The sequence below is a fragment of the Colossoma macropomum genome, unplaced genomic scaffold, assembly GCF_904425465.1.
Source record: "Colossoma macropomum unplaced genomic scaffold, Colossoma_macropomum, whole genome shotgun sequence".
Lineage (NCBI taxonomy): Eukaryota > Metazoa > Chordata > Actinopteri > Characiformes > Serrasalmidae > Colossoma > Colossoma macropomum.
Window position 1 is genome coordinate 2,065,564 of NW_023495761.1, and position 27,376 is coordinate 2,092,939.

General features: G+C 38.0%; 1 protein-coding gene across 10 annotated transcripts in view; it reads left to right on the forward strand.

The window, feature by feature from the left end:
• The window catches only part of mcf2la (mcf.2 cell line derived transforming sequence-like a), a 114,806-nt gene that overhangs the window by 78,422 nt on the left and 9,008 nt on the right, over positions 1–27,376 (forward strand). For 7 of the 10 annotated variants that reach the window (XM_036563372.1, XM_036563375.1, XM_036563373.1 and 4 more), the window contains 23 exons: positions 6,469–6,588; positions 7,901–8,017; positions 9,955–10,104; positions 10,386–10,510; positions 12,489–12,603; positions 12,698–12,817; positions 14,186–14,377; positions 14,686–14,877; positions 15,136–15,295; positions 16,572–16,615; positions 16,749–16,825; positions 16,972–17,038; positions 18,548–18,663; positions 19,231–19,300; positions 19,459–19,551; positions 20,100–20,192; positions 21,359–21,484; positions 21,848–22,069; positions 23,186–23,278; positions 23,407–23,485; positions 23,937–24,110; positions 25,986–26,078; positions 27,293–27,367. In XM_036563372.1, the coding sequence (XP_036419265.1) occupies positions 6,469–6,588; positions 7,901–8,017; positions 9,955–10,104; positions 10,386–10,510; positions 12,489–12,603; positions 12,698–12,817; positions 14,186–14,377; positions 14,686–14,877; positions 15,136–15,295; positions 16,572–16,615; positions 16,749–16,825; positions 16,972–17,038; positions 18,548–18,663; positions 19,231–19,300; positions 19,459–19,551; positions 20,100–20,192; positions 21,359–21,484; positions 21,848–22,069; positions 23,186–23,278; positions 23,407–23,485; positions 23,937–24,110; positions 25,986–26,078; positions 27,293–27,367 (2,713 nt within the window). The remainder of the gene's footprint in view (positions 1–6,468; positions 6,589–7,900; positions 8,018–9,954; positions 10,105–10,385; positions 10,511–12,488; positions 12,604–12,697; positions 12,818–14,185; positions 14,378–14,685; positions 14,878–15,135; positions 15,296–16,571; positions 16,616–16,748; positions 16,826–16,971; positions 17,039–18,547; positions 18,664–19,230; positions 19,301–19,458; positions 19,552–20,099; positions 20,193–21,358; positions 21,485–21,847; positions 22,070–23,185; positions 23,279–23,406; positions 23,486–23,936; positions 24,111–25,985; positions 26,079–27,292; positions 27,368–27,376) is intronic. The other 3 variants (XM_036563378.1, XM_036563374.1, XM_036563377.1) reach the window with 1 other exon arrangement.

Sequence of the window (27,376 nt, forward strand, 5' to 3'; positions counted from 1 at the left end):
GGCAGAATGGAGTGTAAATAGCGTTGGAGAAGAGTGAGGACAGGGACTGATGCTCACTGAGCTGTGTTTAACTTTGCGGTTTGAGCAGGTCATGAAGCAGTGGCTTAGGGTCAAAGGTGAGTGGAGAAAGGTCAGAGAAATGAGCTGCAGGTCAGTGGGTTTAAATCCCCTGCTGTTTATTTAGCTGGATATGATTCAGTTTATTATGAGGAGGCTTAGAGTTACAATTGGTTTAGTATAGAAGCTCTGTCTGTATATACATTGAGCCCAAAAACTATTTGGACAGGGGCTGGCCCTAATAATAGGAATACTGGAGTACTCGTTTTTGTTGGTATTCGTCTGTTTTTCTTTAGTAATCAGAAGCTTTGTTTTTGTTACACCACAAAAAGTGTAGCCTTAAACCAGTTCCATCAGCAAAAGCCTTCAGATTATTAAAAGCCCCATATCTTAAATTTTTATAGCATTTTGTTTATTTTCTCTCAGGTTCACTTATAACATTTGTGTGGTTTTATGTGCCAGAAATAATCATCATTTATTTTAACATGACCATTTTCTCAGAGCTCTCAGAATTAGACTGGCCATTCAAGACTGCTAAACTATAGGTAATTAAGCTTTGTAATGATTGGCTGGCCTGTATTATGGCTTTACAGTAAGACTGTCCTCATAAGGGGTTTAGGGATGGTTTAAACACTGTGAGGGATGAGTTTAACACTGATGATTATTTAGGTAATAAACAATTATAACACATAAATAAAGGGGCTGTTTCAGTCAGTATTATACCCGTCAGCTTCATCAGATATTCGTATTCATCAGATATAAGATGTAACTGCTTATTATAATTTTAATTTATTTATGATATAATTAATAACCACTAATAAACTCATTTTTAACTATTCATAAATACTTTATAAGGGTAGTCTTATTATAAAGTGTTACCAAACGCAGCCCAGGCTGAAACCCTCCTTATTACTTCAGCGTTAGTGGGCAGGGCTAAGCTGCTGTAGGCTGAGGTTGTATATGTGTCAGTTTTCGTGACGTGGCAAATATCAAGTTCAATGTTTTTGCAGCTTAGTTTTCATGTATGGACTGTGGGGACTGAAGAGTGACTGGTGCTTTAACAATGTTAATGTAGTACTTTAAACCTTGATCAAACTTTCATTCCAAAAAAACAAGGATAGTTAGTTTTTTCCTAATATAGACCCTTAAATATGTGGAAATTTCTGAAAATGACACAAAATTACAAACATAATACCTGATCTCACGATACAGATCTTATTGTTTGTGTTTATTTGCTTATTTATTTATTTATTTATTTATTATTGTTCAAGGATCCTCCAAAGATGCTTGTGCTCAGGGGCCCAGACAAGGAGCGTTACTGTATTAGCTGTGTCCATCTGTCTGTCTGTGCGTCTCTGTATGGATATCCAATTTAGACAAAGCAGTGTAACTGTATTAGTGTCTGTCTGTCTGTCTGTGTATCTCTCTGTCTGTCTATGTCTGTGTGTCTCTCTGTGTGTCTGTGTGGCTCTCTGTGTGTCTCCCTGTGTGTGTGTGTGTGTGTGTGTGTGTGTGTGTGTCTGTTAGTCTCTCTTTCTCTGTCTCTGTGTGTGTGTCTATCTGTCTGTCTGTCTGTCTGTCTATTTGTGTATGGGTATCCAATTTAGTCAAAGTGTGTGTGTGTGTGTTTGTGTGTGTGTTTGTGTGTGTATGTGTGTGTGTGTGTGTGCTGATTAGAGTGGTGGTGTATCAGTGTGGTGGCAGCTGCTCCCTGGAGACGGCCCACTTACCCCCCCCTCCCAAACACATGCGCACACCCACACACCCTTCTCTCTGGATACGCATCCCTCACCATCTCTCCATCTTGTTCTCGTTCACTCATCCACTTTCACTGTCATCTGCCATCCGTCTTATCCTTTCATTTCTGTCCCTCAGGTATGGCTCTGCATGGTGTGGGGGCCGGGGAGTCGGGGGAGGTTGGGCAAGAGTAGAGAGACCTAAGATGCCTTAAGATTTAGTGCATCAGCTTACTGTATTTAACAAAATGAACCTCGGAATAACCTTCTGACACAGAACACAGAACACTGTCTCAACCAGGAGGACAAACACCAGCCACAATCACATCACCACACTACAGCTGCTCTGCTCATCAGTTACTGCGGCCACTTCCAGAATTCTGATTCCTTTACACCTCGTGTTTGATTAGATTTTTTTTAGATATTGGGTTTTTTTTGGTAAACCAACAGGCAACAAAGACAATAACATTTGCTGCAAGTTTGTTTATTGCTGTTTACCCAGAGCTAAATGACTAGGGCTGAATAAACACACCAGTCTGAAACACACAGCAGTTACACTCACACCACCATCTCAAACTGAGCTGTCCTTAACAACAGATGTCAACATTTTGGTGCATTTCAACATTTCAGACAGACAAAAATCTGTACATACATGATTCATTTGTGTGTGAGAGAGAGAGAGAGAGAGAGGAGAGAGAGAGAGAGATTGATTTAAGCGTGATTTAAAGTAAGGTTTTGAGCGAGCAAGCTTTAGTGAAACAAACCAGAGTCATAATTCACTCATTCTATACACATACATATATTTTCTTTCAATCTCTTTCTTTCTTTCTTTCTTCTTTCTTTCTTTCTTTCTTTCTCTTTCTTTCTTTCTTTCTTTCTTTCTTTATTACCTCTTTCTTCTTTTAATTTGTCTCTTTATTTCACTCTTCTCTCCCACTGCTCTCTATGTTTGTCTATATTTGTCTCTCTTGTCTTTCTTTCTTTCTCTCCTGCACTCTCTCTCTCTCTGTCTCTCTCTCTGTCTCTCGCTCTCTCTCTCGCTCTCTCTGCTCTGCTGTTGTGTACAGAAGAGACGCGTGTGGTTTTATTGCTGTCGTGTTCAGGGCGAGCGTGGCCAATCGGCTCAAATGGAGCAGCTTATTGTGATGGTAATAAAAGGTCAGAGGTCAGGGCGCTGCCTCCATTTGGAGCTGCTTGAATTATGTTTAACATAAAATCCGAAGACTTTAATGCATAAAGCCGTGCAGCACAATACACATTACAGACTGAGGAGTTATGAAGATTTGTGGGAATGTGCAGTTAAAGGCACTTTCCCTTAAACGTCAGGTAGAGACTTGAAAATAAAGAAAGAAGAAAAAGGGGAAGAAAAAAGGAGACAGGGGAAAGTAAGAGATGAATCAAGCAAATGAATAAAAGTATAGAACCAAGTTAAATAAAGATAAGAAAAGAGACAAAACAAAGAAAAGGAAGACTCGAATGAAAAAACAAAAGAAAGAAAGACAAAGAAAATTGGAGAAAGTAGGAAGGGAAGAAGAGAAGAAAAAGAAGGGAAGAAAGAAATAAATAAAAAATGAAAAAATGTAGGACAGAAAGAAAGGCTCAAAGAATGAGAGATGTAATTAAAAGAAAGAGAAAAGGGATAAAGTAGAGAGGAATTAATGAAGTGGAAAGAATAAAAAAGAAAGAAATTAATGAACAACAGGAAAATAAGGAAGGAAAGTCAAACAGGAAGAAATAATAAGTGACATATAGAGAAGGAAAGAAAGAGAAGGAAAAGAAGGAATTCAAACAGAAAGAAAGTAATAATAGAAGGAATGAATGACCCAAGGAAAAAGGGAGAGAGAATGGGAATGAAAGAAAGGAAGAGAGTAAGGAAGGACCAAAAAGAAGTAAATGGGAGGAAAAAAGGAAATAGAGGAAAGAATAAGACAGAAAGAAAGGCAGACAGAAAGAGAGCAGAGGAGGAATTTCTGTGGCACAGAAAAAAGAGAAGACGTGAATCCCCCCTTCCCCCCGGTGAATGGAGTGCAAATTAGGGGTTAATTACTCCGCCTGCTCCGCTTTGACCATCAGAGCCAATTAAGCTTGTTAGCCCCAAACCCCACCCTGCTCTAATTGCTCAACGAGAACAAAAACAAACAACAACACTGTCCAGGAAAAAACTGTGTCTGGAGCGTTTTTAGCTCGGCAGACTGCAGAGAGCATTCCAGCGTGCGATCTGGAGGCTGGCAGAGCGCTCCCAGCTTTAAGAGAGAGTGTGAGGCACCATGTGGAGCAGCCGTGTGTGCGTGTGTGTGTGTGTGTGTGTGTGTGTGTGTGTGTGTGAGATTCAACACATTTGTAATCCTTCATAGCAGCTCATAGTCTTCTGAACACTGATCACTGACCAGCAGTGACAATATTGATTCAATTGCACTGATTTTAAATCAGCTAGAACCAATTCTAATTATATTCAGTGAAGTAAAATTAAAAGATAAAATTTACTGCTTTCATACGTAAGTAAAAATGTTTTTTGCGATGTTTCTATTGTCTATATTCCTCTACTATAAAATGATTTTGTGTTTTTTTTTAATTAACTCTGAATCATACCAAAGAATTGAATCATGTTAAAATTTTACATCAAATCATGATGTATTGAATCGTTTCTTGAAATCAAATAGAATCATGAAATTTCTGATGTCATGTTTGAATTGTTTCTTAACGAATCATAATTGCATCATGAAACTGAGACTTCATGATACAACAAATCATTTTCTTAAAGATTTGTAATCAAAACGTATCTTGATATTGAATCACTTCTTTAAGAATTGTAAACAAAATATTGAATCATGTTGGAAGAGAGCATTCCAGAGTGTAATCAATATATAGCATCGTTCTTTAAAGAATTGTAATCGATATATTGAGTCGTTTCTTAGAGTTGTAATCGAGTCATGTTGAAATTTGAGATTTCATGATTATTGATTTGTTTAATGAAGAAATGTGACAAAGAATCAAAATTCCATCATGAACAACTGTGCAATGACATGATGTATTGAATCTTTCTTAAAGAATCCTAATCAAAGCAAATCATGATGAAATTTGAGATGTCATAATGCATTGAATCATTTCCTAAAGCATCATAATTGAATTAATTAATGATGTAATTTGAGGCGTCATAATGCATTGAATCATTTCCTAACGAATCTTAATTGAAATGAATCATGAGGTCAGAGGTTTGTGTCTCCAAGATCTAGTTCAGGACTGCTGGTCCTGGATCATAGTGCGTTATTGTAAGTTGACCTTCATGTTGACAGGTCTCAGTCAGTGTGTGGAAGCCTCTGCTCCATATCGATTAGCTGATGAATATTTAAAGAGACATCACACCCTGTGGAGGGAGATTTAATGAAGAGTTAGCAAATGCAGTGAGTCTTTAAAAGGAACAGTGTGTTCACACACACACACACACACACACACACACACACACACTTGCACTTGCTAGGAGGGATGGAGGGTGGAAAGGCACCGTGACATTATTGTTGTAGTGGCTACCAGTTCTGAAGGAGGGACTTTCAGGAATGGTTGTCATGGCAACAGAAAATAGATTTGTGTGTGTGTGTTTGAGTTTGAGATGGAGGTAGGGGGAGCTGTAGTAAAAAAAAATAGTGACCAAAACACTGTAAACAGTCCAGTAATGAATGAGGAAGTTTTTCTTTCAAATGATATTAAAAATATTTGAGATGTTGTATGTGAGTATATTGTGATATCACATTATAATTGCTAGGGATTATTATTTCTACTTTATTGCACTATTTTTCACAGTTAATCATGAAGTTTCCAGTTTTCATCACTGTCATCCAGTGAGATTAACAGTGGCTGCATGTTCCAACTAATTTGTGTGTATATGTAATACATATCATGTATATAGGCAATCGTTTAAACCCCTTGTGATTGTAGCCTCTCTCTCTCATTCATACAGCTCATAGAGTCTTCTTAAAGTGGAGGCTCTTGAGTGGAACTGTAGCTTTCCACTTTCCACTGTTGCTTTTGTTAGTTTGCTACTCATTGATTTATTTAGAAGGTGCTGAATGTGTTGCTCTAAAAGCCATTTAAAAAAAAACTATATTTGAATGAGAGGGCTACAGTCACTGTCACATACAACGTGTGAGCAGCTGAGCTTCGGCCTGCTCTGCTGTGGATGGTTCAAACACACTCAGAAAAAAAGGTACAAAACTGGGGCAGTACCCCTCTTGTCACTAGGGTGGTACCCTCAAGGGTACATCTCAGTACCTTTAGTCGGGGGACAGAATTGTACCATAATCCATTGAAATTATATTTTCTAAGTTGTATTGACCCCACACACCTCGTCTCGTCTCCAGGCATTTTATTAGTCTGTTTTAAAACATTAGGTTATGAAAAGGTACAAATACATACTTTTCACCTGGAAAAAACTTATGTAAGCTACATAATTGGATGTTAAAACCACTGTTGTACCTTTGAGGGAACACCTACATTGTTTGTACCTTGATGAACAAAAAATGTACCTGCACAGTACCTTTATTTCTAACAGTGAAGCGTCCAATAAAGAAAATGCATTAACAGCGACATTCCCAGGAATTTCAGAAAGTTATGGCAAATGTCAAGAATTTTGAACTGCATAATCACCATAATTCCTAATGAATGTATGTTCGTTCCACAGGGCTCATTCCCAGGAAACCTCCAGCTGGTGTTGGTGTTGCGGCCCACCACCCTGTTCCAGCGCACACTGTCCGACTTCCTCTTTAAGTTCAGCAAGGATGAGTTCAAAATGAAGGTGCCGGTGAGTTCATTATTGGAGTATAAATGGCAGAATCTTCCATCAAAAAAAGGTGCTCAACTAGCCAATGTTTTAATAGGAACAGTGACTAAATTGACATTTGCATTAACACCAACCGGCCGCTTCATTAAGTACAGCTACCTTGTATCTATACTCGTCCATTTTATCAGATTCACTCACCATATCGGTGCACTTTGAATATCTACAATTACAGACTGTAGTCCTCCTATTTCTCTATATACTTTGTTAGCCCACATTTACCCTCTTCTTCAGTGGTCAGGACCCCCACAGGACCACCACAGAGCAGGTATTATTTGGGTGGTGGACCATTTTGAGCACTGCAGTAACACTGACGTGGTGGTATGAGTGGATCAGACACGGCAGTGCTGCTGGAGTTTTTAAGCTCTGTGTCCGCTCACTGTCCACTCTATTAGATATTCCTACCTTGTTGGTCCACCTTGCAGATGTAAAGTTAGCGACAATAGTAACAGGACGCTGCCCACAGGATGCTGTTGGCTGGATATTTTGGTTGGTGGACTATTCTCAGTCCAGCTGTAATACCGAGGTGTCCCAAATAATGCCTGCTCTGTTGTGGTCCTGTGGGGGCCCTGACCATTTATGAACAGGGTAAAAGTGGGCTGATAAAATATTCAAAGAAAAAGATGGTCTGTAATCTACAAAATGCACCTATAGGGTAAGTGGTGCTGATAAAATGGACAAAGAGTGTAAAAATAAGGGAATGTACTTAATGAAGAGGCTGGTTGGTGTAGATCTATGGAAAAGACATCAGTAAACCGGATTGGAAATTGTGGTTGAAAGAGCACAATAACTGACCGTGATGCTCAATATATAAGGAAAAACTGAAGAGTAAAGGCCTTTACTCATGATTTGTTTTATTCATGATTCATTTGTGTGATTTATTCGCACAACAATAAACTAATTACACACCAAATGCGATTTTTCAGACGGCAAAAATGCTGTTTTATTTTGTACGCCCTCTATTCAATTTTTGCAAACTACGACATGAACCCATGTTTGAATCCTCAGTCATATGATGTGGATACCAGGAATACACCCACACACACATACATCTGATGATGCTCGTCCGTCTTTCTGCTCGTCTTCTTTTCAGCATCAGCGTGGTCATTATGCTTTGCATTACTCACTTCATTAAATGCATGAATGTACACACACACATTCATTTACTGCTTGAGTGTCTTTCATTACTACACTAATTACATCAGCACAGCTGACAGACTGACAGTTGCAACCCCCCCAGAGAACGCTGTCGGTTGATATGTGACATGTGTTGCAGGTGATCATGCTTAGTTCAGTGACTGAGCTGCACAGCTACATAGACCGCACCCAACTGACGCAGGAGCTGGGAGGCACTCAGGAATACTGCCACGAGAAATGGATTTCACACCGCACTGTGAGTACTGAGAACAGCAGGACAGAAAGAGAGAGGGAGGGAAAGGATGAGTGGGCTGAAGAGAGAATGAGTGGAATGAATGGATTGATGGAAGACGGGTGGGTTTGTGCATGGTTTAATAAAGAAATAAGCAGATAGGGTGAGCTAATGACGTCATCAACGTGTTTGATCATTGACATCAGCCAATATCATGATATAATTTTTTTATCGTTTCATATTTATTTACCATAAATATTATTATATATAATTTATATGAAATATAAATTATTTTAATGGCACATGAAAATTCAAAAATAGATTTTCAGTCTTGCAGAGAATGCTGGAGAATATGCAGTTGAAACAATACATTCAGTGCATGTGATTTAAACTCTGCTAGTGAGTGAAATGAATGAATTTGTCCAGAAAAAGGGGGCCACTTTGTTGATTTTGCCAGTTTTGGTGATGTACCCTGAATAGTGCTTGCAAATTGGTAGTATTACAGTCATAGTCTATTTTCTGTACTGACAGCATGTAACACTGTAAACATCAAGTGGTTCTGTATGTTAGTTGGTTGGAAACCCAAATCTTTCAAACAAAAAAGGTATTTATTAATTATCAAGTAATATTAGAAGGTTTTATGTTATGAACTTGTTTGTCGCGATAATTCAGCAGATGATAGTCATAAGAATAGATGGATAGATTTAGTGGATGGTTTAATTAAAGAAAAAGCAGGATGGAAGGATGGGTGGACGGAAGGATACATGGAAGGGTACTTTTCTGGTAGGCCCCTACAGATGTATCAGTTGGCTAAGGAAATCGGCAGATCTTGAAGGCTGACAGACTTATTTTTTTGGCTAACTTTTCACCAGTAAAGCGCCAATATTTAATGGTTCGTTTTATATTGTAAGACACATTCTGTGTGGGGGAAAAAAAGAGTTAATTGTAGTGCATTTTTAACTTTAAGATTACATCAGCGAATATAATAGGGTATCAGAATTTTTAACTCGTTAGAATCAGTATCTCATTAGAATAGAAGTATGGATAGTTGAATACACATAAAATAAAAAAGGATACTAGACATGGAGAAAGTGGCAACCTTCTGCAGATCATTTGTAATCCTGAGTTTAGCTGTAATAGAAAACTGAGAGTTGTTGTAATCCAGACAGAATGAAAGCCTTTTCACTTTCTCCTATTGCTGAACTCACTCTTCACTAACCAGTCACAGAGCACTGTATTGATCCTGTGGTCACGATAGATTAAGCGGTGGTGTTGGATTTAGTGGATTAGTGCACACTTGTGGTATGTTCTCAATGCTGGATTATGGGTAGTAGTGTATGTTTCAAATTATAGCACGCCTCATCACTGCTATGTGGACTGTAGACCATGTCAGGGTTTTAGTGCATTCAAAAGGATAGTTTATCCAAGTTTGTTTGCCAAACTATGCCTTTAATTATAAGCCAGATCTTGAAAATTGAATTGCTCTTGCTTTTTGAAATAAGTTTGATGTAGTATGTAAACACTGTTAAAGTTTCAAAACTACTGGTCTCTCTCAGTCTATACAGTTCATAAATTGAAACTGAGCTCTAAAAACAGCCGGTTTTGAATGAATTGTTTTTGTGATGTCATAACAGTTTAGCTCCACCCATTCATGCTGAAGTTATAAGGAGTGTTTCATACCAGACTGTTTTTTCAGTGAGGGCCCAGTACAGGACAGCCAATCAGGACAGAAGTCATTTACACGTCAGTCTTAGGCACAGTAAGAGAAACTTTAATTATAAGGGATGAAGTGCAGTCAGAAAATGGTCATGTAAAAACAAATGATGACACTTTTTTTTGTGTATAACATCATAAGTGGATTTAAGGGAAAAATAAAATCTAAGAAAAATTTGGGTTCTTTAAATTAGTGCCCACTTTTTATATGAGCGCACTAACAGACATGCTTGGCTCCATGTTTGCAGGCCATCGAAGGCTTTGCTTTGATGGTGAAGAAGACAGCACAGACTCTGCAGGCATTTGGGACGGAGCTGGCTGAAACCGAGCTGCCCAACGACGTCGAGGCCACATCCAGCCTGCTGACCACACACACAGAGAAAAAAGAAAAGATGAAGGTGAGGCTCAAACTGCACGCTAAAGTACTGGCCTGAACAGAAAGGTTGATCTACATAGAAGATCTTTATGGTTTAAGCTGGGTCTTGAGGCCAGCCACATGATTAGTATATGAAAGTTTAGGAGTTTGAAGAAAGGATTTGTCACTGACATTGCAACCTTTATTGAAACATGAAGAGGTCCATCATTTTCTTTCTTTGTTTCTTTTATTTCCTTCCTTACTTCCTTTCTTCCTTCCTTCCTGTCTGTCTGTCTGTTTTTCTGTCTGTCTGTGTATACACAGGAGGATCTGAAGATTGCTCTGAGTCAGGGAGGGCGTTTGTTGGAGAGTATTAATGAGCCATTGGTGTCGAATCCAGACTACAACATGAACCACGACGAGCTTGAGAACCTGGCTACTGTGCAGAGGTGTGTGTATGTGTGTGTGTGTGTGTGTGTGTGTGTGCTCATCGTTTGTTTACATGTTTGAGTATCAGAGTGTAAATCTGTGACTCCAATCATTACCATTATTTTAAAGATACATACAAAATACACTAATAGGACTGAAAAACCTTTTTTACGCAGGAGTGAAATATGCACAGTTTTTGCTTTGAAAGTAACCAGAGAATGTTTTCTGGCCAATGAATTAGAGCATATTTTGAAAAAAATTATCTTCATCCTAAATTCTGATTGGCATAGGAGTCTATGAAGCCATTATAACATACACAATATACACGAACGCATACGCCAGCACTAAAAACTCTTGTGCTGAGAATGGACTGTTATGCCGCTTCCATGGACTGTGCTAATCAATGATATAAGAACCAAGTTTTGTTGAAACTGAGAGACTGACAACTTATTTTCTTAGCAACTACACCGAAAGATAGCAGGCTAAACAAGCTAAACTGCTCCCCTGTTAATATTCAGTGTTTGGCTTTGAACTGAAGTATTTACTGAATGATTCACTGTAAAATAGCAACATACAACGTAAACAACTTGTTACTTCACTTCTGATTTTCATAACTGAAGTTATTGAAATGTGTATATTTTTGTCATATTTTATGCTATATTTTATATTTTACACAGTTTTATTTATACTTATAAGTAATAAGCCATGAGAGGCTGTGGGTTACAGTGATCTTCCCATAGGTAAGGGGTTTTTAGACACTTCACCTGGTGATAATATCGCTGTAATGCACGGCCTCTCGTGTCTTGTTGCTTTATTCTAACATTCCAAAATTGATGCAATTGAATCACCACCATCAGATTGATGTGTCATGATGCATAGATGAATTCTGCATCCTCTTTCGTGTAGTGATTATAATGGTTGACAAATAATAACCAGGCAGAAATCCACATGGTATACAGTGTCTCCGACTGAGCCCACTTACCCCAGCTGTCCTTTGCAAACACAACACACACATGTGCTGTACACTAATAGAGTCTACTTGTCCTACGATGTCATCGCTGGTGACCTTATGGTTGATGAAATACTTCAGAGGCTTAGGCTGGTCCCATTTCAGCCAGTATTACTGAAACACTCATTTTGAGTGTGTTCTAAGTAAAATAAGCAAAGACTCAGCCAGTGCAGTTTAACCCCTTTAACCCTCTAAGAGCCTGTGTGTGATCCACACAGTATATAATTCCTCACTCTTATGACTGCTTAACTACATAATCACAAAACTACATATCTGCTCAATATCACAATATACCAAAATATGTACATAAAATAGATTAATAATAACCCACCAGTTTATAATTGACAAGCCTACAGTTTTTAATAACTGAATAATAAACTTGCAGTTTATTATAAATATGTAAATAACACACCTGCTGTTTATTATTAATAACTTAATAACAAGGCTGCAGTTTATTATTTAAAACTGAATAACAAGGCTGCAGTTTATTAGTAATAACTGAATAATAAGCCTGCAGCTTATTAATAACTAACTAATAAGCCTGCAGTTTATCAATAACCGAACAATAACAATATTCCTGTGGTTTATAATTAATAATTCAATATAACCCTGTAGTTTTTATTCAACTGCAGTCTTATTATTCAGTTATTAACTTGTTAGATGCAGCTTTAGAACCACATTGTGATGAACAGGTCTGCAGTGTGTGTGTGTGTGTGTGTGTGTGTGTGTTTTGTAACTCAGACATGTTTGATTTATGTAATGTTTGTTTGGTACTGCAGGCAGAGGCTGTGTATTTTAAGATGGTCTAAAAACTCCGGTGGTGTCTTAGGTCGGCCTTAATTTGCCTTCCTGGGGAGGGGGGGTTACATTATGTGCTCCTCTTCTGAACAGAATCACATTCTCTGTTGTGTTTGTGTGTATTTCAGAGTTCATTCATTGATTGATTCACACGCTCTCTCTGTTCTTTCTCCTTCTGTCTCTCTCTCCAGGCTGCTGGGTCAGTTAGATGAAACAGAAACGGCGTTTGATGATTTCTGGGAGAGGCATCAGACTAAGCTGGAACAGTGTCTGCAGCTCCGACATTTTGAACACAACTTCAGGGAGGTACAGAAACCCCTTCAGTCCAGTTTTCACAGTTTATCTGAGAGCTTGAAGGGAGAAGTTCAGCATGGTGTCATAATGTGTGTATGTGTTTTAGGTGCGAGCTCAGTTGGATCAGGTAGCTGATAAGCTGTCTGGTTTCTCTGAGGTTGGCATAAGCCCTGCCCACGGCGAGCACATCCTGAAAGAGCTGACCAATCACGAAGAGAGAACATGTGTAAGTATGAATAAAGGAATTTCCTGTAATGTGCGTCCATACAGTTTACCTCAAAACCATAAACTTATTTAACCCCTAGAAGCCCACTTACTGTTATTGTTTTGCTACATGTTCCATTACCATTATTTAACTGTAACTATATCATTACATAATTAATACATAGTTATGTAGATAATTACCTTTACATTTGATTTACATTTACATTATTGAATTGGGCCGCAAGTGTTCATTTTCTCAGAAGAACACTAATGTTGGAAATATAAATAACATTACAATAAGAAGTGATTTATTTTCAAACCTCTATTTGCGGCCGGTCAGTGAAGTGTGTGGTGTGTGTGTGTGTGTATATGTATATATAAATACACACATATAATCACACACATAATCATTTTTGGTATATATATATATATATATATATATATGTACCACAAACTATTATATATATATATATATATAGATATATACGATATATATATAGATATATACGATATATATATAGATATATATATATATTTTATAGAAGTGTATGGACCTTATGCATCATATGATCAGTGTTTACATACTATACACACTCACACAATAATCCCTCATTCCTCACTCTGTCACTAACACACGCTGCTGAATGAAGGTGTGTGTTTCTGTTATCTACTGCAGAATGCCACCTCATTACACTCTCAGACTGTACATTCAAAACACTGCAGTAGAGCAACAGACCTTAAACACAGCAGCTCATCTATCACAGTGACAGTATTGACTGCAGGTCATGTGTTTGTGCGTGTGTGTGAGAGAGAGATACTCTGCTGTACTTCTCGTCCTCTGTAGTCCGTAAGGAAGTGCCTGATGCCATTAGCTATTAATCAGCCTGACAGTATCCAGCAGCTGATTCAGCAGCAGACTATTCATAAGGTCTCTGCTGTTTTTGTCTGCTGCTATTGTTTAAAGCAAGCGGTGTCCCGTCAGTAACCAAAAACGATTATAAAGTCTCATATAGGCTATACATATATGTATTTCATATATATAGATATATATATATATATATATATATATATATATATATATATATATATAAAAATACATACACACACAAAGGCTTCTGAGCAAATTGTTTAAAACTATTTTCTCAGCAGTGTGTTTTGCCAGTAAAATCTATGTAACATTTTCATGCACATTTTAGTGCACGGTTTCAGTTCATTATTCATATAAAATGTGGCATAACATTTTCACAGCCCTCCATGTTTTATTTATTTTTTCCAATATGTTAAATTCAGTATTTACAATTATTAATATGTAATGTGTTTGTGTGTGTGTGTGTGTGTGTGTGTGTGTGTGTCTCTGTCTGTCTGTATGTGCGTGTACATGTGTGTGCAGGAGGTGCTGGACCGTGCGCTGACACTAGCCTCTGACGGGGACATTCTGATTGAAAGCTCTCACTACGCTGTGGACTCCATCCTGCCTAAATGCTCAGAGCTCCGAGCTGTGTGTGAGGAGGTGGGAACTGTCCTGAAAGCCAAAAAAGCCCACCTGCTTAAAGCCATGGAGCTCCACTCCAGCCTGGAGAAGGTACACCTGCATTCTGTATTCTGGAATATGGTCCGTAAGTGGGCCACATTTCAGTTCCTCGCTCTTATAACTACATACCGCTACAGACATACCTTCTCCGAAAAGGCAAATTTACAGAAAAAAATTACTTTTAATGTCTATTAATGTAACAAGATTGTTTTTATTAAGTAATTTAAACCATTTCTGTTACAAATGGACCATTTCATTAGTAAAGATTTGCCATTATTGTTGTATTCTTCCTTTCCATTTTTCCTGCCTTCATTCCTTCTTCCCTTTTTTGATCTTTCATTCTTTCCCTCTCTTCTTAGGCCACTAAATGGTGTGAAGATGGAATTTACCTTCTAGCATCTCAGCCTGTTGACAAGTGTCAGTCTCAGGACGGGGCTGAGGCAGCGCTGCAGGAGATCGAGCGCTACCTGGATACAGCCAATCAGCACAAGCTAACTGACTTGAATGGCATCTGGAGGGAGTATGAGTCTGTACTGACGTCAGACTTCAGAGTAAGCAGTTCAAATTCAGCAGTCCATATTTCACAGCCTAAACTCCACAGTGCAAATTCCACACCTCAAATTCAACAGTCTAAACTTGACATCTGAGATTCTGCAGTGCAAATTTCACATTTCATTGAAATACCTGAATGGAATTGAACAGTGAAATTATTGATTTGCAGTGCACTGACTTGTTTTTACAGAATCATAATCAAAAAACAATGATACAGTTTACATGAGCACGCTTGTCGTGGTGTTTGTGTGCTACAGGAGCAGGTGGAGCGGGTCTTCCAGAAGCAACTCTCTATGCAGGAGATGTTTGAGAAGAGGAGGATCAGTCTGAAGAAGCTTGCAGCCAAGCAGACGCGGCCAGTCCAACCGGTTGCCCCCCGGCCCGAGGCCATCATCAAATCTCCCCTCTCATCTCCTGGTATGAATCTATTTATACACTGTTATTTCAGGGTTTGTTCTACCAGGGTTAATGTCAGTTCAGCTAAATCTCTCAATTACAGAGATTCCTTGCTTCTTTTTTCATTCCTTTTTTCTTTTTTCCTTCTCCTTTTTTCCCTTTTTCCCTCCCCCTTTTTCCTTGGTTTGTCCATTTCATCCCATTCCATTCCTTCCTTTTTGCCTCTATCCTTTTTTCCTTCCTTTCTTCTTTCCTTCCATTTTCTTTCTTCCTGTGTCTTTTTCTTCCCCCTTTCCTTCCTGTTTGAGAAACATATGACTCCATTTACACACTGTTATTTCAGGGTTCGTTCTTTTTATAAGTATTAGAGTCCGTTCAGCTAAAATCCTTCAAACATGGAGTTGGATTTTGAGATAAATTTGTTTCGTTTGCTAAAATGTGCAGTGTGAAATGGGTGAACAGGAATTGCAGTCATTAAAACCAAAGCAGATGAACAGAAACATGATTGATAGGAACCCTGCTGGGAACTGAATAGAAGGCCTGCCTTGTAATGACATCTATTGAGCAAGCAGCCATAACTGCAATGCAGTGTTCCCTGTGTCCCTTCAAAGTCACTGTGTACAAGCAGCTCTCACACTCTCGCTCACATGAGTCAGGCTGAGCTTCCCATACCCAGTGAGGAAGACTGACTCTCACTTTATCTTCACTGCTGCCATCTAGTGGTGTGCTCTAAAACTGCATGAGGGATGCATAGGATGTGAAGCGTATTGCTTTTCATGTTATCAGGTCAGAGTATTCACACAGGCTGTCCAAGCAGTGTGGCTGTGTGTCTCAGATGTGGCACTGTGTCTGGAATATAGGTTTCAAGTCTATTTTTCCATGCAGCAAGACACAGTGAAACACACCATGAAAGCAAATCAATGACAGAAAAAAAAGTCTAAACTGGAATTATGCAATCTATGACAGTTATCAAACGAAAGCCAAGGGTAAACGAATGTGACATGCTTTTTTACAAATTATCTTTTTATTAAGCAGAGTAAAGCAATATATTTAAATATATATATATCCATTTGGAAAATTTATATTATTAGAATGTGGTTAGAAGCTGATATTCGGCTTGGCGGTATGGCAAAAAGCATGTATTTTTAAATGCAGGCTTCATAGAAAATGTTACCATGTATTCCTTGCCAGTAGTATCACCATTGATTGTATTAACATAAAACACTACTGGTACATCAGATGTTGGCCTTATGATCCAGATGCTCCATTTTATTGACTTTTTCCCCTCTTTCAATAGCCCACAGGGAGAAGGATTCATCACCTGACATCAACAGCAAAAAAGTAAGCATATTGGTTAATAATTGGTTAATTGGTTAATCCCAGCAGTCTTGTTGTATACCAGCTGAACAACAGACGTTAAGAAACGTGTATGATGTGTCTGTGGGGCTAATATAGTGTTTGTGTGTGTTACTAGGGAGACACGCTCATTCAGAATGGCAGCAGGCCGCCGTCTCTGTCAGAAGAGGAGGAGAATCTTGCTGTCCTTAGAAGGTCAGTTCAAAAGCAAGTGGCATCATGACCTACTTAACAGAGTTAAGATTACTGTGATGTACATGTACAATGAGCAGTGACTATCGGTGTGACTATAGCATTTCTGAACTTGTACTCAGTCATGTATGTGTTTTGTGTGTCTATAGGCATGTAATGAATGAGTTGTTGGAGACAGAAAGAGCCTACGTGGAGGAGCTGCTGTGTGTACTACAGGTAAGAGCGGATAACCACATTAGCTGTAATTAGCTCCTTAAATATTTGTCTGAACCCAATGTCTTTGGACAGATTCAGACATCATGTCCTAAATATGTGTCAGGCATGTGTTAGGTTCAGATTTCACATTTGGGTTTTCACAGCCCACCTCTTGTGAGAAAGTGGATGCGCAGGGCATAAAACAGTGAATCATCTATATTTAGTAATGCTCTTTTTTTATTAAATGTTAAGTTATAATAATATTTAATACCTAATAACATTAAACATATTGTTACTGTCAGAACAAAAACCTCATATCTCCAAAAAAGTTACCTTACAGAAGAAGTAAAAAACATTACCTTTTAGTGTTTAGTGTACCTTTAGCTTAATGTGATCAGATCTTATTCACAGTCATTTTGGACTGTTTCATCATGAAAATTTCGCTGTCTTCAAATGGCAGCTGGAATTTTTAAATAATGTGGGGGAAAAACAAGGAGACACAAGTGCAGCGATAGTAAGTAATACATTCTCTGTAAAGAAATTTAGGATTAGAAATTTGTGTCAAAAACTATAAAAGGACATGGTTTTGTTCCATCAGCAGCGATATATCAGAACATCGCTCTGTCAGTACACTGCGTTACGAAAAGTTCATCCAGACTAAAACCCAACTTACATATATATATATTTTTTCCATGATGCGTTTGTGGCTATTATTGTTGCAACATGCCAGTTTAACCAGTGCACTGATTAGAAATAAAACGTTTCATTCTGCATTTTGACTGATGATGGGCCGGTTTGGGTCAGGTTTAGACAGAATTTAGTTGTACTCGGGTCAGTTTTGGACTCAAAAGTTGATGAGGTTCGGTCTGGTTCGGACAAAACTTTGTCATGTTGGGTTGGGTGCTGTTACACACAAATAGGCTAAAACACAAATTATACACAAATAGTAACTTTCCAGAGTTGCAGTTTTGATCTAGGATGGATTTTTATATTTTTATCTTGCATATCAGTTATAATATGTATAGACCAAGGCTATTTAAAATGATAATGTATACTTCTGTTGTACACAGTTTGAGATCAGTGTTTTTAGCACTGTAAATCCACTTTGGCTGCAGATAAAAGTATAACTTCAAAAGAAGTGTCCAGAATGATGAACAGATCTGTAGGTGATACTAAAATAATTAAGAAACTTTCTAACATCAATAATGAAGTTTCAATAGGTTAACATCTAGAATGCCTCATATTTCAGTAGTGAGGCAGAATATTTCTGACAAAAATTAGTATTATGTTTTATTACATCTTGTTGTTCCAAATACTGTTTTCTAGTGAATAATATTCAAATCTACATTGAATCTACAGTTGTTATTGTATAGAAAGTAACAAATAAACCAATCTGACAGGTGATTAGTTTGAGCAGTAGTGTAGTTGCTGTAACGGACTCCTATATTATTGTATTCTGCAAGTCTGTTACTTCTTAGCTCGTCAAGATGTTTGCTAGCACTTGTTGAAATTAACATATGTTTGTTCCAGGGCTACGCAGATGAGATGGATAATCCCAGCATGGCTCATCTCATCCCCATCACTCTCCACAACAAGAAGGACGTTCTGTTCGGCAACATGGCTGAGATCTACCAGTTCCACAACAAGTGAGTGTAGCCTTGCCTAACCAGAGGTGCTAAGTGTCTTAAACAGCAGCAGGTTCTGGAGTTTTTCTCCTTGACTCGAATGTAGTCAATCATCCAAGACATCTTGGGTGTCTGAAGTTTGCTTCTTTAGATTTGTACTGGAGCTATGAGGCTAAAGTAGATAACAAGTAAACAAATAGACCTGCTTATGTGGCTTCTGACACTGTATGACACATTGTTATCTATAAAAAATGGACAAAAGTACAGACAAAATTCAGGCTTCAAGGTTAGTACTGTCTTTGTGTGCCATGTGACCTGCTATGTCCATTTATGTCATTTACTGCAGCAAATGTAAAGCAACTGATGATTTTGGCATGCAGTGAGTACAGTGCTAATTGGTGGTTTGTAACTACTATTAATTATTAGCTACATTGGCCTCATAGCTACAGTGCAAAACTAAAGAAGCAAACTTCAGACACCAACATTACATCAGCGCTCCTACTTTGATAGCCTTCATAAATTTGGACCCAGCTTTTAAGAGTTTAGTTGCCATTCTTTGACTAATGCTGTTGCTTGTGTCTATTTCAGAACTTTCCTCCGGGAGCTTGAGGCCTACACAGATTGCCCCGAGCTGGTGGGCCGATGCTTCTTAGAAAGGGTGAGTTGAGTTTAGCATGTGTGCACATGTAACTGAACTGTAAGAATGTGCTTTGATGGGTGGGGAACAGAAAAGGTTTGGCAGTTGAGCTTATGCAGACTGACACTGTCTTTCTTTCTTTCTTTGTTTTTTTTGTTATGTGCTTTTTCTTCCCTCAGATGACAGACCTTCAAATTTATGAGAAGTACTGTCAAAATAAGCCACGCTCCGAGTCACTATGGCGACAGTGCTCTGACTGTGCCTTCTTTCAGGTAGTCCTCGTAGGCCCTTCCTTTTGCTTAGTCAGTGCACCACACATGTAATTTGTAATTATATATATATATAGGGAATAGAGATTGAATGGTACTGTATGCCATCATGAGAGTCTAATCTTATATACCACAGTGTACTTTGTACTACGTTACATAATACAGTTTACTATGTACTTTCCCAATACAGATTAGAGTACCACCCCACTGCATACATCTCGCTCAACTTTACAGCTAATTAACATGCCCTTCATGCCCTTAAAATGGGTGTGAGCACGGAAAATACCAAGTTTATTAGTACAAGGGTTCTGGGAAGCAATGATGCACTATAATTGTGGGACTGATAAGCTGTGATTGATAAGCCATTACATATAAATATAGGTGTGAGAGGGTGTTTAATAAAGGATAAGTGAATAATGTATAATTCACTTCTGGCAATAATTAAGCTGTTGTGTGGGGAGAATTCCTGGAGGAGTGTAGTCATTGTGTGTCCAGGTGTTTATTGAGAAACTGTGGTAAGGTGTGTATGTGTGTTTGTATTTGTGCTATAGGAGTGCCAGAAGAAACTGGAGCATAAACTGGGCTTGGACTCATACCTGCTGAAACCTGTGCAGCGCATCACCAAATACCAGCTCCTCCTCAAAGTACAAACCCACAGCTCACTCGCCACTCAGCCTAATACTGCGTCTGCTTGATTTAGTACCTTTTCAGGACAACAATATCCAGACTTTTTTCAGCAAAACGAGAGAAAACAGAAAAATAAGGCTAACCTACAGTCGTATGCTAGTTTGAGCACTGTTGGTCAAATGACAGGTTCTGTTGGTTGTCTAAGTGAAAATAAGTCAACACATGCTCTACAGAGAACACAATTCTGCATATTTTAGTGCACAAATCACTAATTATTTGTTTAACGTTCTGGAAAAACATAGGTTTCATTTTTTCCACAATCTGTTAAATTCAGCAAATAAATAGAAATTGTGCACTGAAATGTGAAGAAATGTTCTCTCTGTACAGGATATGTTAACTTATAAATGTCTTATTTTCACAAAACCTGTCATTTCATCAGGAGTTCTCAAACTAGCATGTAAGTAATTACATATATATAATAGATATGGGACATACTATTACATATACACACTTAAATATATAATACATATTTTACATATAGATATTCGCTTATATGCGAAACATATGGGACAAATTACATGTAGGATACTTACATCTATGTAATACATTTGGGACATATTACTATTATATATACGCTACTGTGCACGTTCTTGGAATAACTTGTCATATTAGTAGTTCTTCTTTTTACAACAATAGTAATTTGTACAAGAAGATTCAGATATTATAAACTGGACACCAAAAGGTAGTTTTTGAAATATTTAAATTTTTTTCTGGGACCAAAAAAAAAGTTATTAAAATATAAATAGTATACTGTAATTATCTTCTGTATTTACAGTTATTTTGCATTTCAAAATGTGATCACTATTTTTAAAATATGTGACATTTATGGAAATTGATTTATTATAACTTTATTCCCAACACTGTACAGCTCTCAGTCATTTTAGAATCATCTGAATCATCTCCAGTTCTGTTCATCATTGTGGATACAACTTTCTTTATTTCTTCTTTGTATCTTCCCACTAATTATTTGAAAGCTTTCTGAAACAAAATTGACTTTTATTATCAAAAATGTTTTTTAATGTTTTTTTTTTTTAATACAAACTTTTGAACTTTAACGACAAACATTTGAGTGGTGTTCTAGGTAATTATATATTTGTAATATATATGTATGTATGTGTTTCAGGAATTATTAAAGTACAGTAAAGGCTGCGAGGGCTCAGAGGACCTGCAGGAGGCGCTCTCCTCCATCCTTGGCATCCTCAAAGCTGTCAACGACTCCATGCACCTCATTGCCATCACTGGATATGAGGTACACTGGCCCAGGAGCATCATTTCTATTCCTACACAAAGAAAGATCAAGTCCATTAACAATATATTTTCAACAATCTGAAGATGCTGCAAAAACGTACAAAATTTATCCAAATTAAAAGTCCTGAAGTTTCAGCTCAGAAACAATAACTTTATATTACATTAAAATACATGAAAAGTTTTCTTTTTAAATGTTCTGTTAGTATATTCTTCATGAAATGTTTATGCAATGTTAAGGGCAGATACCTTTTTTAATAAAGAAAAGTAAGAGATGTTTTCTTATGTCAACAGCAGTTTATCACTTCTGTAGTTAACAGGTCAGTCACTATGAAAATCTCTAATACTTCTGACTTGTTGTCCCCAGGGCAACCTGAGTGAGCTGGGCAGGCTGCTGATGCAGGGTTCGTTCAGCGTGTGGACAGAGCATAAGAAAGGTCATGCCAAGGTCAAGGACCTGGCGCGCTTCAAACCAATGCAGCGGCACCTGTTCCTGCACGAGAAAGCACTGCTCTTCTGTAAGAAACGTGAAGAGAACGGCGAAGGTTATGAGAAAGCACCGTCCTACAGCTTCAAACACTCACTCAGTGTAAGACTCTCTACTAAAACACTCACAGGATGGCAGATTGCTTCGTTTAAACACTGCCACAGTGTATGACTTAAAGGTGTATGACCTTTTCCCTGAGGTTCACTTATAATGTGTATGATTTTATTGACCAAAACCAGTCATAATTCATTTCTACAAGGCTATTTTCCAACCTCACTTTATCTCTTAGTAACGTGTTACTGTGCCTTTAAGACTACTATATGTAAATAACCTCTGTTCTGATTAGCTGTCCCATATTGTGCCTGTTCAGAAAGCAGTCCAGCCTGAAACATTCCTCATAACTTAAGTGTGAGTGGGCGGGGCTGAATAGGTGGATATATGTAAACACACTGGTTTTTGTGGCATCACAAAAACAGCTTAGTTTCCGTATATAAAATGTATAGACTGGGTTATGAATGGTACATTGTGACCTTTTAACAATGCTTATATACTTCAAACTTTTATTTCCAAACAGTGAGGACATTACAGTTTTCATTAAATGGGACCTTTAACTTAAAATGCCTGAATAATTTCATGGCTTTAAACTCTAAAACTCTAAGTTTCGTGGCTTAGTTCAAATACAAAATGTATGTCTTGTAAAAGCTTCAAACATGTGCTTATAGTCAACCTGAAATCAAAATGGACCTTTTTTTACCTTGTTACCTCATATCCCTGGTCATGCTAAGCACTTCATCATGTACATATTTAAATACAAATTTTTTATTTTCCCATAATTTTTAATTGAAGTGTAGTGACTTTATTTTTTTGCCTGCCTCTAAAATGTCTTCTGCTTTTACATCATCGAGGAAAAATAGTAATAACCAACCCTGTTTCAGCTCACACTCCCAACACCCTGATCTATAGTAAAAAATAAAGCAAACCTCAGACACCAAACACGTCTGAAGCAAGTCTACATTTGGGGGGGAAAGTTGTGTAATTGTGGGAAAATTGTATAAATTTGATATTTTGACAAAGTATTCCTTTAAACATTCACTTTGTACTAGTGTAAAATAGGGCTTTTTCTCTTTGGCAAGTATTTAAGTTACTCTCTCTCAGTCAACGAAAGAAAAGGATTCTGCTGTCACAGCACCCTAACAGCACTCCTCTTGTTTCCAACAGATGAGTGCTGTAGGAATCACGGAGAACGCCAAGGGAGACAACAAGAAATTTGAGATTTGGTGCAACTCTCGAGAAGAGGTCTACATTGTGCAGGTGAGTTCTCACGGTCTGAACTGAAGATAAAGCTGTTTTGTAACTGACATAAAAGAAATAACAGAAATAAAGAAATAAATGTGTCTGTAACACTAATGCGCACTGATGTTTCCTGTTTTCATGTTCAGGCGCCCACAACGGAGATCAAGACGGCGTGGGTGAATGAGATCCGGAAAGTTCTGACTGGCCAGTTAAAAGCCTGCAGGGGTGAGAGAGAGAGCGAGAGAGAGTGAGATACAGAGAGAGAGAGAGAGGGATCATGCTATTTACACAAACACATCTGGTAGACAGGCCCTAGTTTTGGTACAAAGAAAGTGGATCGTCAGAATGATTTTTTTTTTCTCTCTGCTCAGCCAGATGTGCTGATCTTCTTACACATCTCCCTCATTAACATGTCAAACTGTATAAAGACCATAAACACTGCCCATCAAGCGGAACAGCTTTCTTTTGAAAATGTTTTTAATACAAATAAGCATATTTTCATATATCAACATATTAAATAGAAAGCTGTTTAGATTTTGTCAAGTCAAGATGAATCTAAAACCATGAAGAGAAATGTAACTACATGCCAGAACACAGCATCTCTTCTGGCTTTAAATGTCATAAATGGTTAGAAATGTATTAACAAATACTGCTGCTGTGTTATTGTGAACTACAGAGGCAAGTCAGCAGAAGACGTCCGAGCAGGTTTCTCCGCTGCCCAATGCCGTGATTAGCCTCAGCCCCTTTAAGACCAATCAGAAGACAGTGAAAAAAGGGGATGAGAAGAAAATGGAGACCGTCACCGACTCTGGGTTAGCACCTTTATCGAAAAACACCGACAAAATTAAAGGTGAGTCAGCTGATCCAGGAGGAACTATGAAGTAATAAAGCTAATAGGGTTCATTTAGCACTCTGTTGTCCTGCTAAATGCAGTTATACTGACTTGTTCCCTTTTAGCCATCAAGAATTTGCTATTATTATTTTGTAGGTAAAATATTTCTTTATTATTAGTATAGAAACTATTGTTTTAAAAATATAGTTATGTAGAAAATATAGAAAAAAAAAACATTTTAAAGATTTCATTGGTGAGAAGAGTTGGCATTGCTAACAAGAAGCAAAAGCTAGTGAGGTTCAGTCATAGATATACATACCTAGATGTCGCATTGCCTGTTGATCTCTATCTGAGGTGGTACGTCTGCACGTCTGCCATGTTGGTGCGGTCAAGATCTGCTTGTGAACAAATTCACTTGTGTTGAGAGGTGATGAGCCTCATGATTAAATCGGCCACAACTTCCTTTTTACTCAACTGATTTTCACCAAATTTGTTTTGTTATAACCCACAGACATAAATTAATCTATGCTGCACGGACTGCTCTCAGTAACTTTTATTTCTTTATTTCTTTATTTCTAACTGATCGTGCTAATTAGCCGTCTGGATCAGCAGAAAAGTATTCAGTCTGAACCTGACGTTAAAAAACGAGTTTAGTGCGAGCAGAAACATAATCTCACACACATCAGCAGATCCATCAATGTGTGAATCACTTCTCATCCTAATACTCATAAAAATAAAATAAACCCCCAAAACACAGGACGAAGCTAAAGTTGACTTCCTGTTCGCCAGCTTGTTGTTCAATTTTCTTGTTCCACCTTAAATGGTGCAGCAGTCACTTTCTGGTGCCTGAAGCTGCACGATTTAAGGTGGAACAGGAAAATTTGAACACAACGCTGGCTGATGCACCATTTAAGGTGGAAATTCGAACAAGAAGCTGACAAATAAGAAGCTAACTTCAGCTTCGTGTAAGGTGCTAACATCTATCTATTATGAATATCTACACGGATTAAGGAATGCTAGAACTTACCTAGCTACAAAGCAATAACCATCATTGTAAATAAATAACTACTACATCAAGTTAAGATCCCCTGAATAGACTATTAAATGAAATAAGCTTAATATAAAACCAGAGGAAAAACAATCACATCAACAGGTTCTCTGTGCATCACCAACACACGGCCATGTCTACACATAAACATCACACAAATAATACGCATCACACAAACATGAGTGTGGGTCACTGTGTTCCCTCCATTATATAATCCTATCCCACTCTCTGAGTGCAGTATTCTTGAAATAGTATAATTTTTGACAGTATCTTACTTAAACTGTCACTCAGTAATGGTACTGAATACAGTCCAGCAGCAATGTTGACCGGCCTAAAATGGTGGCACCGTTGACGTGCCTGACTGGACCCAATGCAGCATCTAGGTATGTACATCTATGGGTTCAGTTAGCATTTTGATGGTATATTAAACTTCCTCCTTAGCCATTGCAGTTTCCTCTTACTATTTTAGGTGGAGTATTTTAAATACAATAAACCAATTATGTTTCTATCTTAAAGTAGGACTTGGGCCATATATTGTGAAGATACAAATCTGTGGTCTCTTTATGCTCCCCAAAATGCCAAATCAGGGTCTGTAATATGTTCCTAAATGCTTACGTTCAGTGCCTCCTTTCTGCTGTATGATTCTCTTTCTTCTTGCTTTAGTTCCTCTGCAGTTACTAATCCCTTGTTTTCACACCCTTGGACTTCTCTTGTCTCTTATCTTCTCTGCATCTCTTCCTTTCTTATTTTCTCTCCCATCTTCAATTGCTACTCTTTTGCTCTCTCTTGCTCTATGGCTCTTTTCCCTCTTGGTTTCTCTATCCATTTCTCTTCATGCTCTGTAGATGAGGCAGTAATCAGTCCTTCCACAGACAGGGCAGCAGTGGCTAAAAAGCGTTTTACACTGCAGGGCTTCAGCAACCTCAAGAGTCAGAAAGGTACGACAGGGCTTCCTGAGTTTCTGCACACGTAAACCACCAATCACCAATTACAGCAGGACTATATGACAATACTAACCAGTCCTGCTACAGTCATAAAAACAAAGCTTCCTAAGTGGATGCACTGGTCTAGGAAAAACCTTTAACTGGTATAGAACTTTATATAATTTGGACTTTAACCCCTTAACGGTCCAGGTTTATTTCACATAAAGGCTTATTACTCAGTAAGTACAGGGACTTCAAGGCAAACTAATGGAGCTGTTCTTAGGTTATAGAAGTGTATAATAAAACTGGCTTGTTAAGGGGTTAAACAGGTTCTCTACGCCCAAACACCTCACTAACAAAAGCAGTTCATTAATGAACCATCAATCAAATCAATAGTGGTTCTTCAGTGGCATCACTCCTTTATTTTAAGAGTGTATTAGGCTTAATATATACTTAATTTGATAAATATAATAAAATCATAAAAATCATAATCATATAAATATACTTAACAATATCATACTATATAACGAACAAGTCACATAGTGATATCGGTTTTATATGATACTGAAAATGACACTAAAGCGATGTTTTGACTTGATTCCTGGTGCAGAGCTGTTATCGCCCCCTGGTGGCAAAAGCCTTACACTACCCATGGTCACACTCTGTCCTCCAGGTACACTGCAGTGACAGATCTAGCTCTGATGTAGAATTAAATTAGCATAGCTTAGATTATCTTACATTAGTCAAGATATATGGAAATTAGACTCTGATGACCTTGAAGGTGAGTTTTTGAACAACTAAAATTGCTTTCAGGTAGATGTTTTTGGGGCAGGCTGTTTGAAATGTGTGGGCGTTTTTTGTTTGTTTTCTTTGTTTTTTCTCGCTAGCTGGCAAATGCAGAAGGAAGCTACATAGCTAATGTTACAAAATGCATTTTAATCAGCCTACCCCTAGAAATCCACCCCAAACCAGTTGTTGTTTTCAACCCACCTTCGACGTACATCATCAGAAGTGGGGTCCGTAATCTGGCCAAAGTGTCCCTTTAATATAAAAACAAATGCACTTTTTATGGCGGGCATAGATATTGGAAGTTGATTGGTTACTTCAGAATCTTCTACAGATAATCCTCTCATTTTGTTTTGCCTGTCTTTCCTGTCTATATTTCCTCTTTTTTTCCCCTTTCTTTCCCTTTCTCTCTCGACCTCTGTCTCTTTTCGCCTGGCTGCCAGGATCTCCCACTAGTCCTGACCACAAAACCAAACGGCATGAGATTAAGAGTGATCCCACACCATTTGGCTTCAGAGGTACACTGG